The 13144-nt window shown below is 38.1% G+C and overlaps 1 protein-coding gene across 1 annotated transcript in view; it reads right to left on the bottom strand.

The window, feature by feature from the left end:
• Positions 1-202: 202 nt before the first annotated feature.
• Positions 203-13144, bottom strand: part of LOC120629037 (dorsal-ventral patterning protein Sog) — a 154643-nt gene continuing 141701 nt past the window's right edge. Inside the window, exons 4-16 of the mRNA XM_039897776.1 lie at positions 11939-12013; positions 11568-11830; positions 10653-10786; positions 8700-8973; positions 8217-8498; positions 7660-7834; positions 6989-7155; positions 6346-6555; positions 5603-5776; positions 5111-5231; positions 4538-4779; positions 2758-2937; positions 203-1928 (exon numbers count right to left, since the gene is read on the bottom strand). Coding sequence (XP_039753710.1) covers positions 1797-1928; positions 2758-2937; positions 4538-4779; positions 5111-5231; positions 5603-5776; positions 6346-6555; positions 6989-7155; positions 7660-7834; positions 8217-8498; positions 8700-8973; positions 10653-10786; positions 11568-11830; positions 11939-12013 — 2429 coding nt within the window. The 3' untranslated portion in view covers positions 203-1796. The remainder of the gene's footprint in view (positions 1929-2757; positions 2938-4537; positions 4780-5110; positions 5232-5602; positions 5777-6345; positions 6556-6988; positions 7156-7659; positions 7835-8216; positions 8499-8699; positions 8974-10652; positions 10787-11567; positions 11831-11938; positions 12014-13144) is intronic.

Genomic DNA, 13144 nt, shown 5'->3' with positions numbered 1-13144 from the left:
TATACCAAAATCTTAGATAACTTGATAACTTAGAGCTGGTATTTAGAAAAATCTAACTTTTGGTCCCACTCAAAATCGAACCTTATGTTCTGTACCTTTTCATGTTCTGACCAACCGGGTGACCAACAAAGTTATTCAATTGCTTAGGCACTTAAAAAGTTTCAGTAAAGGTTTAGTAGGTTAAGAAAATTAAAAAGAGAAATATCCAGAATTCACAGGTAATTTATTGCATACCTACTAAAATTGTATGACGTTTTACAGAAATTTTGACCAGTTACAACAGTTAAAGCAATTTTTTTTCGCCAGTTCGGACGCCCAAATATTTGATAAAATAACCAAAAAAACAGTCATTCCCTTTGTATAATGAGGGAGAGTATAATATGAGTGAGCTACTAAAAATATAATATTTATCAAATTAAAACAATGCAACACAAGCAAGTTTATAGTACCCTTTATGGCTATTAGTTTTGTTATTCGCAAGCCATAGGTGATTATTCCCTACTGTTAGATTATGTACTAAAACCAAAATAAATCGTGTTCTTATTGATTCTAATTATTTCAAAACATAAAATAAAGATAGCCAATAACGTGAGTAGAACAATATAATACATTCACAAATTTTGATGGACTAGATCCCACAACAAACGCGAAAACCTTTACAAAAGTTCTAAATTTTTGGCAATGTTTAACACAAGTAAACCCCCAATTTTGTGCCGTAAAAGCGAAATACTTTTAGATGTTTATAATAAAATAATATAATGTATATCAATATCAATCAAAGCAGACATATATCTAGCTACATGGCATTTACATCCATCACATCAACACATTTGGACTAGCTTCCTTAAATACGTAACTATAAAACTGTTTACCTAATAATTAAAAAAAAACTAGTCAAGATTACGTAAACTAGGTATATCTAATTAATTGCTTTTTAACGGTGTGTAACCATGCTAACGGTCTATAACAGCATTCAACGTAAAATATCATTAGTTATAATAGTATAGAATTATATAAGTAGAACAACGTACGAATAAGGTATTTACAAAATCTGCTGTGGCCGATTATCGAAAGACTAAATAGAACTTAAGTTACAGATACCAACTTAGGTTTACTTACATATTAAAGTTACCACAGGCTTATTAAATACGGTAAGAACTACCGAGTATGTAACATGTACAAATGTGGTATTACGTAAAGATATACAAACTACAAGCAAATGCACAAATAGAGATGATCGAATCGACGACAATATAGTTGTGATGGCTTAGACATGACAAGATACGATCGCTACGATACCGTATAATATACATTAAGAGTTGTAAATAAATATGCACATAAGTAAAATAAAGTTTAATAATTTATTATTTACATTAAGAAAATATGGCACATCTTTAACATCATTGACCGCGCTCACATTCCTGTCTACGTGCGGCCGAGCCGGACGACCGACGCGTCCTTCGGGTCCTACCCTCTACCGAGCACTCTGTGCGCCTACTAATTTCTGGACACATAATACCAATTAAAATACCGGTGGGAAATGTATATTCAATCGCCGTTGCAACAAGGCGCTCCGCTCCGGGCCGCCGCTCGGCCGACCGCCGCACCACCGACACTAGACACATTCGAATCGCAAGATAACATAAAAATATATCAGTCTATAGAGCGAAGCGTTCACTCACTTAGCCTAGGAGCAGTCTGGGATAGACGGGGGTTCCGGCGCAGTAATACTGTGTCGGGCGACAACGGCCGGGTGTGCGCGGGTGCGCGGGAGTCGCGGCGCGGCGGCGCGGCGCTCAGCTCGGCGCGTCGAGGCGCGGTGCACGCTGGCGGCGATGGCGCGTGCAAGCACAGCACGCGTCGCCGCGTCGTCGCCGCGCGCACGCCGCTCGCCCGCAGCGCTTGCGGATGCACGTCACCTCGCCGTCCTACAATATAACGATCTAGGTTTTAGATAGAACTTAGTTGCACAGTTAACGTAATTCCCTAGCATAGTAATTATAACGTCGGCTTCATTCTGGCAAATATCACTTGCTTTAACGGCGTGGGAAAACCTCGTGAAGAAACTGGCAAACAAGTGACAAAGTGGTGGACGCCAGCCTACAACCTCTTCATTCTGATAGGAAACCTGTGCCCTGTATTGGGACCGGTAATGGGTTGATAATCACATCTAGATGTCAAAGAAAGATCATGTCATTCTTCTCCAATCTATTCCACTCCACTGCTGGGCACTGGCCTCCTCTTGTAAAGGTGAGCGGGATAAAAATATATTTTTTAAGAGCAATCTTACCTGCTGATTAGCTATTACAATATGAGTTTTAACGCAGCATCGTACAGGAAAGCTCAATCTCTTTGCGAGTCGAATGGCTTCGGCTGAATTCTCCCACCAGACCAGACCAGAGAAAATTTAGCGCTGCCTGCGCCAAGGAGGTCAAAAAAATCTTAGATTTCTTATATCTGCTGCATTTATAAGACCAGTGACGGTCTCCGGACCACAGCTCACGAAACGTCTACATCAATGGAACTAAATTTCTTGACCTTATAACAACAAAAATTACCTGACAAATGGCCTGATAAAATAATCAGATCTAGGATTTCGTACGTAACTGTCTTATTGGTATATTGATACCAATAAGACAGTTACCGTGATGTCAATGCCATATTGGCGTATTGATATACTTTTAAATAGATTCAGCAATTTACGATACTAATTATTTTTCTTCAGACTAGTCAATGAATAAATAAATGTATCCTTACCTTGCACCTACACGTGACGCATCTCTGTTCCCCGTGTGAATGTATTGATGGATGAACTTCTTTGCCATTCGGCAGAGGACCGTCTGGGAACTTGCAACCTCCTTCAGCAAGGATCTCTTCCGCAGTGCGTGGCGCTCCTTGATCCTTTGGCGTATCTTCTTCTGTCTTTTTTGTTTTAACCTTGAATGGTGCAATACAAAGACTTACAATTTGGTCATGGCACGTTCATTTAAGGGTAATTAGATTTAAGTTTTAATTGATCCTAAATAAAACATCACTTTGCAGCGAAATTTATATTCAAAACGATTCAATACAATTGATAAACGTGCGTGCGTCCTTGCTCATAATATAAGAGTTAAAATTGTTTCTTTGACAAAAAAGACGAGATTTTGTTATACAACTAAAAAGCAAGAAATACCTAAATATTTATATTTTAAGTCTGTGCAAAGTTTAATGTAGAAAATGTATATACCGTATAGATTATGTACTTTGTATTCCTTTTTATACAGTAGCAAGGAAAGTACTAACAATTTTCTTTTTCTTCTTCACCTTTATTGCCAAAATACAAATTATTGCGTTTTCAGAAACCGGACTGTTAATGGCTGAGGCATTTCACCATCAGCTCCTTTATTGTGACTAGCATTAATTATTGCTTATCTACTATATACCATAAAAGAAACGCAACCAGTGTAATACTTTTTTATTTTTTTTATTAATTTGTGTAGTTCTGGTGGCCATTCGAGGTCTTCAACATAAGTTTCACTTTTTTTTCCAAGTGGTGCATTTCGATAGCTAATGCTCAAATCAACTATAAAAAATACTCAAATCGCTTTAGGCAGTGGCGTGCATAGAGAGATATGCACAGTGTATGCAGATTATATAAAATGAATAAAATTTCCAGTACGAGTTATAAACACTTAAGGGTAGGTTTTTTATTACTCTTACAAAGCCTATCTTTAAGTTTTTTATAACTCGTACTGGAGACATTTTATTTTATATTATTTACCCACTGGCTATAGGTGTTCCTATATTCTGAACTGTTCTCTCAACTTCTCCAGGATCCCTTCAACAGATCTTGACCTGATGAAAATGGAACTACATCGGAGGTATATCGTATAATAAAAATTGAATAAAAAAAAAACCGAATTGTGACCCTCCTCCTTTTTTGTAAGTCTGCAATAGGCTGGAAGAATGCAATGATTGGACCTGTGCAGGCTATAAAAGAATGAGCAGCGACAGGCCAAAAAAATTACAACTTATTAATATTGCAGAAGTTATCGTGTCAAAGCTTCCATGGACGGTTGAGGTTAACCGAGATGCAAAAGGTAATTAGTTTACGAAAATTAGAACAAGTGCAGATTATACAGATCACACGAGGAATCTTTTGGTACTACACGCTACAACGCCTACATGCCTGTGCAGTGTTGTAGCGATTATTATTATGTTATAAGCTAAACAGCTTTCCCTGATGCACCTATATTAATTCTTGTGCTTTACGTTCTTCTTATATTAACAGTCTGTTCCTGAACGGGTTTAATGATCTAGCACATACTACAGCCTGAGGTAATCTATTTCATACGTGTACTAGCTCTACTACTGAGAAAGTAATTAAAAGGATTTGATCCGAGTTTCTAGAACATACCCTTTTAGGCTAGGAATACATTAGGGAAATATTCCTTTAAAATTTGGAAATTTGTTCTTAGTAATGGTTTAATATTTAAAAATGTATTTATGGTATGACCGGGATGGGTGTTTAATGACTTTTAAGAATCTTGGTTACCTCGGGGCACACTCTACAGCAGGCCTTCTTGTCTGGTCTGTAAGCGTCTTTCTCGGTACATTTCAGAGGTGGGCACCTCACTCGCGGGCATCGTACTTGTCTCGTTGGGAACTCGCATGTGCATATTGCGCATGTGTCATAACCACCCGGTACTAAGTAAGGATGCCAGGAAGAGCCAGGCGCATGATATTGTCCAGCAAGATGACAGCCGTGCGACTCGTTCCAGACTGCAGCTGTTGAATCTGTAATTGAAATGCGTTTGCAATTAAAACAAATTCAAGTTGAATACTATCGTACTATCTGGAATCCTATCAATGACTGATTATTAGAATGCCTGAATCAACTAAAACATATCAATCTTTGGTAACAAAACAACTAAACAGTTTGTCGGCCTTATTGTAAGAATAGTGGTTGCCTGCGTTTTCGTCCGCGTCTACAAATCCCAAAGAAACCGTTTGCTTTCCTAAGATGAAAAGTTAGCTATGTTAATCTCTGTTCTTTCAATTAACGCTACATCAAGCATGCATCGGTGGATGCATCTTACATAGAAGATAAATACCAAAATTAACTTACTGGTACAAATAGGACAACATTGACCCGGTGGTTGAATTGTGGGAACGGCGCAATTGACCGGTGGACATCGCACCTGGTCACATCTCAGTATGCCGTGGACACATCCACACATATGGCAGGACTGAAAATAAAAATAAAATTTGTATAAAGAAACGGCGAGTCAAGAAAAATACCTAGTTTTCTGCGTGGTAATCGGGTGTATCAATTTTAACACATGTCTATTATAACGTTTCTAATAATATGATAAATTTGAAAGAGTTGTGAGTGTACTCTTCTAAAATCTAAACTCAGCAAAGGGATATTGATATTGATTTTGCATACTAGAGATATTTTAGATACTTAGAGACAGTGACATGCTAATCGCTACGGATATAATTTAAAATCTATTCTTCATGGAGAAGTGGCTACAATGATCTTAGTTTAACATCAATCATTAGAAATACATACCATCGTATCGGCATTTACCACCTGTGATACAACAAATTTACGCACCTCAGTAGATATCCATTGCGCGCCATCTTCGTACAATTTTCCATTGTAATAGCATGAAGCAGTGTTCGAAAGGGAGTTATCTGGTGGTGGAGAATTCATGTGCGTTGGTACGTTATTAGAACCTACATCATTGGAGTATGAACCTGACGGAAGACACGATGCTGGCACGCTTATCTGAAAAAGCAGAGTTGAAAAAATTCAACATCATTATCATCCTTTCACCAGCCCATTACAAGACACAAGTATCCTCTCAGAATGAGAGGGATACGCCATAGTCCACTACGCTAGAAAATTGCGGATTGGTAGACTTCAAATGCTTTGAGCGTATTAGGGACTACTTTCAAGCATCCGGGTTTCGCGAAAGCAAGTGCTATTTAAATCTGCTGAATTGAACGCGGTCCCCTAGAAAAAGAGGGCAAAGTCCTAACCACTAGTCTCAAATATCGCTGCACTTTAATAATGGAGTAACGTGGAATTTTTGAGTGTACGGCTGACACGATTACTGTGCGTTGATGCATCTTAACTGCTTGACAACCCTGATACGTGAACGGTTTAGGTAAATTCTCAAGGAAAAACTCAGAGGGATTGCAATCTACTGCACCAGGGAATAGCGTGTGGAAAAACAAAATGTAACTTACATCATCATCAAAACCTTCGCAGCATGGAAAACAGTAATTTATGATTAGTTTAGATTATTTAGTTACCCACTCTTAATTTGAGAATAAATTTTAAGTTGGGCATACCTGATGCAACCGCGTGCGTAAGAATTCCGTGTCATTATCCGATGAGCGGACGTTGAGATAAGCGGAGCCAGCATTAAGCGCTGCTAACTCCGCTGGAGAAGGTTCTAGAACCGAACCTTCCAACCCAGCTAAGATCCTTGGACCACTGCTGCCAGGTGGGTGACTCTCCAGCCAGGTAGACCAGGCACCAGAATACCCGTTTACAACCACCTTTAAACAAAAACTTAAATTATTATTTCTTGGTTTTTTAAATACAGTCTACAACACCCTTAAAAGTAATGGCTTCAACTTCAAGAAATAATAGAACTGAATTAACCGGAAATGCTACGAACAAGCATTGCATTCCAAACACAGGCGTTTAATCACAGATCCAATGTTTAGTGAAACACCAACAAAAACATTATGCAACACAGTTCTCTCGTCGTTTAGGCTCTTGTCTGATTTTGTCTGTAGTTCTTAGTCATGAATTTGGTGTTCAAATTTTAATAGGTGAAAGAAAAATTGTTTTTTTTAATGGTATCGTCACCCAACCCATTACCGCCTTACTACACGGCACAGGTCTTCTGCTACATTGAGAAGGATTCTAAAGGAAAGGTCTAGTAGTATAATATAAACAAATTAGCTTAGATATATATATTGTTACCTCATAATTAATCCCGCACAAAGAATCAACTGCTAGCCAGGCGAGACCAGCAACCGGGTTGATAGAAGGAGGCATACGCGCGTCGGTACGTCTCAGTAATGCTGGTCCTGAACTAGCTGCGTCTGGTAGAGATCTTGATAATAATCGACCTCTCAACATTGGAGGACCTGAAACAAAAATAATAAAGTTTGAAAAAACTTCGGAGGGCAAGTTATTCTTTACACAAGTTTTCTCTAAAATATATCCTAGCGACCAACATCCACGAATCTAGCGAAATTCTCCCGGCTCGTCAATAGTACTAAGCTGGTACTCAGCGGAGTCGAAGTTGATCTTTATTTATAGCATCAACTTGAACTTCGCTTGTGCATGGACTGCAAAGTATGACATAAAGAAGATAACAATTCAATACAGCTCATCTTTCCTAGGTATCCCTACAATGTTTTTTTTTGCGGGGAGTTCCAAGTTCCACAGCCTTGTGCCGGTTGGGTATAGCGGAGATATCCCCCTCTTCAGCGGTCTACCAACGCTACGATAACCGGTGCGAGGTCGCCATTCCAGGTCGCCATGAGATATTTGCCCCGCCTATTGCCACTTCTTCAGCTTCACGACTCGTGGCCGCAATCTAACAAGACATAAATAAATAGATTCATAATAGCAAACATATTGATTACCTGTATCTGATCCGATGTGCACTGCGAGTTGGTCTTCATAAAGTGGAGGGAATATACGTGCACTGGGTCTTGCTAATACACCCATCCTGGTATCCAATATTTCTACTTGCGAATGACGTTTGCCTTGCTCTTCCACCAAAGTTATCTTAGGATCCGATATGCTTAAATTTTCTATCTAAAATTTATAAATGAATGATTTAATTATTTAATTAGTTTGGCTAACTACTAAGATTAATGTATAGATAGCTATATATAATTTAAAGCTTTATTTAAATATTGAGAAACTCTTCTTGGTCTAAAATTACTACCCATTTCTTTAAAAATGTCATGACGGCACACATAATAAATACAGTTCATTTTTATTTTTTTGCGCATGCGTTTGCTAAAATTAAAATAGTAACGATTGTCTTTCAATCAATTTGAATTTATGCAAATACAGAGCATAGTTTCCTCACTGGAAAATGGGAACTCCATTAAAACATCCAACAAATAAAAACGATCGAGACCAAAAAACATAATTGATTAAATGGACTTATAATGTCCAAAATAATATCTACCTGTATATCATAGACAAGGGATCCATCTTTATCAATATAAAGCAAAGCAAGACCTTCAGGTGCAAGTGTTGCAGGAGGTCTTTCCGCCATCAAAGGTGCATGGAAGACTTCACAAGCAGCCCTTTGCCTGACACTTCCAGAAATGCGTCTTTCTATTGTTCCAGTCGCTTCCACCGATAGCAGAAGCCGCCCTCTTGACAATGACCGTAATTCAGCAGCAGACACAGGTGTTGAAACTTCTAGAACATTTAACTCGTAGCCTGGTTTGTTTACGTTTTGAACCTGTAACAGAATATTGGGGACAGGAAAATAAAAATGAACTCTATATGATTGAACACTAAAGTTTTTTTATTATTTACTGGTATATATCTGACTACTATTCAACTTGCTATATCTACAACTGACACAACAAACCAGCTTTAGTTTTTCTAGTTATGGTTTCCTGATTTGGTGATAGATATTTAAATTTTCAGTTAAGCTTACCTCATCAATTATTGTTTGATTTCTTTCGGGGAGCGTCAGTAGTACTCTTACAGATTGGTCTCTCGATGAGGGCATAAAAACACCATTATAAATTATTGCCAGATGTAAACTGGGAGCAGCTCCAGCTGCACCGGTTACCACAGCAGTGCCTCCCCACCATCCTTCTTCCTGACCTGGCATTCGGTAGTCATCGCACGGCCCTTTAGTGATTACTGTAGGGGCATGTTCGGGTTCGAGAAGAGACGTAAACATTTCCGTAGAAAGCGCTGGGTACCTGCAATTTGAATACATGCATATGTATTTGAAATACTTGGACGCCACGCCGTTGGCATTTAATGAAGACAAAAGAGACAACATTTTAAGGAAAGAATTTTTCAGCCAGTGTTCGTTTTCAATTATGTTATTTCCGTAAATATTTTCGATTGTGGACTTGTATATTTCTAAGCTCACCGCAGTATTGTATATACATAAAAATGACTAAACTCCCAGAAAAAAATAGCATGCCCTACCAACACGTTTGTATAATTATGGCATGTAATTCTATTACTATATACCAACATATATCTTACTAGTGAAATCTACTTGTAAAATCAATCCAGTAAATTTCCACATCGAACGCCGCGTCGGTTCGATACATCACCTCACCTATCCATACATCAAACCAAGTCGGGTGAGTTTCCGTTATTAATCATACGGCTAATTTAATACGAACAATGAGGCTACTCGTAACATCCTTGGAACAGTATTTCAAGGCCAATCCTTATTGCATAGTAATGTCTGACATTGCACATAGGCTTCCAGAATATTTTGTTTCATAAATTTGTGACTTGTATAATACGATTTATGTCATAGAGAATCAGGATAATTTCCATTGACCTGGGCGTTTTGCGCTATAGGCAAAAATTAAGAAACTTTAAGGAATATATGAAAAAAAAATATGGGTAAAATATACAAACCTTCGTATGTGCAACCCGTTGCCCATAATATCTACGTTCTATAATGAGGTATTGAATATACAAATTGCACATAGCTTACTACTAGCATACCTATGGTTCTTAATTCGTTTCAAAATTTAAAAATAATACTTCTCATAATTTTCAATTAAAAACCCGTTATTATTTGAACAGCCTCTTACGTATACACTTTAATCGAGAAGATTGGCAGTAGCGGTAAATAAAAGCAATTGAAGGAGCGTGTGTAGGTTACCTAAGACGCAAATGGGCCATATAGAAGTAATGCATGTGATTGTAATGCATCGGAAACGTTAGTGCATATAAAGTTACATTACGCTTTATGAAAGTGCTCATATAAAGTATACTTTACGATTATTTTCTTGGTTTGTTACAGACAAACCTGACGCGCATAGATATTTAACTTTTAAGGCCTTTAGAACGCCTTCAGCTCGATCGTTGCAACTGTATCAATAAAATCTGTATTCGTGTTTGTACAGTAGTCATTTAGTTAGCTTGGGTAATCGCTTTGCACTTAAGTTTGTATAACAAAGCCAATTCTAACAATATTTGAAAAGTATTGACTCTACTCACTCGTGGTTTTTAAAGCTTATTTTACACATTTCTTTTTACATATTGAAAAGGCTTTCGCCAATATTGTGCTGAGTATTGACTGCACTCAAACACAAACTAACGTTCATCGTTTTGACAATTGAATGTTTTGGAAATTGTCAACCGTTACAGAGTTAATAATAAGGTGCCGTTCCTCCAACTGCTACACGTTACATTAATAATCATCATTTTCAGCCTTTTAATTTCTCACTGCTAAGCAATAACTACTACTCAGACAGACAGTTATTAGGTTTATTACCTGATAACTGTCTGTCTCATCATCAAGTAGCCTTAGCATGTGGCACATATCAAGACTACAAACTAAAAGTTAAAATCCATAAAATGTTACTCACAAATAATAAAAAATAATAGTATAGATAGATTATCTTACCTGTTTATTCTGCCACTAAGTGCACTATCCATTGAGTTGTTTCGCTCGTCACCCCAAATCAGTGCCACATACAAAGAGCCTTCTCTCAATAAACGCTTATACTCTCTGGGAACTCGACGCCAGACGCCACATAGCTGTAAACAAGGCAATTCACTGAGCAAATAAAACGAGCAAGCTTGATTAAGATTGGAGATAATTAAACAACAATATTGTTACATCTCGAAGCGGTGATTGGGTAGGAGCTCCACTTCACTTTCGGGGGGCCGAGTTCGATTCCCAGCACGCACCTCTAACTCTTCTAAGTTATGTGCCTTATAAGTAACTAAAATATCACATCATCATATCAGATATTTTAGTCATCGTGATTTAACCTGCATGCCTGAGAGTTTTTCATAGTTTCATAGTTAGAAAAACTCAGGCACGTGTGCGGAGTCCACCAATCCGCACAGGGCCAGCGTGGTTGACTAAGGCCTTAACCCCTTGTCATTGTGGGAAGAGACCCCTGCTCTGTAATGGGCCGGTAATGGGTTGATGTGGTGATTGTTACATCTTGCCAATATGAACTATTAAAACTCTCAGTAAACTTTTACAAGCTTTTGTGATAAAGGCTTATAGACCTAAGTTGACCAATAAGTGAACACAGTCTTCAATGTACTCGTACATGTTCTGTAACGCAGTTACCAAAAACACGACGTTTCGCATACTATTAAGTGGAAGAATGTCGCATATATGGGCATGGACTTGGCTTGAAAGATACAAACTCTCAGAGCACTCTCAGGACTTAGTGGAGCTGCTGAATTATTTCGTGTTTCGAAGAACCGACTGGATTATACGAAGCTGTATGTACACCACTTCTAGCTATGTATCCCAAGAAGAGAAAAAATCACCACCAAGCAAATTCTAATCGTATTCTACCTTATCTGTTTTTTCCTCGTAAGTAGCGTGAATCCCAGGAGCTCTTTTTAAGGGATGTTCGAGAAGCATTCTTCCACCTCTGTCTAGAAATGCCAAAGCGCGCGGTTGAAGGACCATGGTCGGGCCGAGTAAAACAGACCAATACAGGTGACGGCGTCGAAACGTAAAGCGTGCGGTGGCCACACCTGAAGCTACGGGCACTCCGGTCATATCATCTCGCCTTATGCATAAAGGTGATCGACCAGTCAACAGAGCTCCAAAGTCTGTAAAAAAATCCTTTTTAGTTTATCTGTATTAAATTACTAATCTAAGAAAATAAGAATAACTAATAATTTATCGATGCCAAGCAATAAGTAAAGAAATTTGCTTACGTCTCAAACTAAGTTCCTCGTCATCATTAGTAGTAATCACAACGGTGGGACTATCTTCTTGGACGATATCTGGAGCTGTAACAACAAGAAAAAAACTCACATTAAAAATGCTGAAGCACTAAATGTTAATAGTCGTTATTCAAGTATTCAGGATATTTTAAAGGAAGTCAAGTCAGATAATACATCGGAAAAGATAGATGCGGCAGAATAAATAAATCTCTTCTACTCTATCTTACATAATTTCGCAATAATAGTTAGTCGTTAGCTCTCCGGGACTAATAAATTAGATGTTAAGTCAAATAAATCGATCTAAGGCTTGATAAATATGAAGCTGGAGGCATTAGCAATTTCACATGTACATATAAAGGTACATCAACACTTTCTCCGTGCAATTCAATAGCTCATAAAAACATGCCGTGCGATAAATTGATCTCAAGTAGTCCACCGGAGGGGGGGGGGGAGGGGGCCTGGCAAGACCTCCCTGATCCCTCCAATCGGGTTGATTGGATCAAATGTTATACGAACAGGATCGGCATCCAGACGGCGACATCGCTATAGTATTAGTATTTTGTATTGTGTTTGGGACCTATACCGGCACCAATATTTGCACTCACATACATGTTGGATGCATTTTGGAAGAAATTATGGAAACTGGATTATAAAATATAAAATGATTTACCGAATAAATAATCAGGTCGCTAACTAAAAGGACGTACTTTTTATATAAATAGCTATTTAATAAGAAGATAAGAAAAGCTAATTTCAAAAAAGTATCTCGGGATGTAGTTTGCTATAAAAATATGGCTCGTAAACTGACAGCGAGATCAAAAGATTTTGTTGACGATCTGTCTGGGGCAGCGTTGGGAATATTTGCGTCAAAAATGAAAAGTAACTAAAGTGTTCTTATGGGAATTTTGTTTGTTATTTTACCGGTAAAATCGAACCACCAACTGTTCCACCAAAAGGAATATGCATAAAACCATCAGATGATCAGAAATCTACCATGTTTAACAATCCTGAGAAAATGGGGTCAAATAGCATCAATGTTACGCCAGGTTACGCGATGTTTAATAAATCTTATCTTTATCTCCTTCGTTATACTTAGGTATGTGTTAACCAGTAATATCAAAGTAGCCTTAGTAAACATGACGATGAGCAGACCTGTTTACGCCTAGATATCCCCATAGGTAGATTATGATCTAGTAC

This window comes from Pararge aegeria, chromosome 13 (assembly GCF_905163445.1).
Source record: "Pararge aegeria chromosome 13, ilParAegt1.1, whole genome shotgun sequence".
NCBI classification, from domain to species: Eukaryota; Metazoa; Arthropoda; class Insecta; order Lepidoptera; family Nymphalidae; genus Pararge; species Pararge aegeria.
This window is presented reverse-complemented; position numbering and strand designations above follow the sequence as displayed.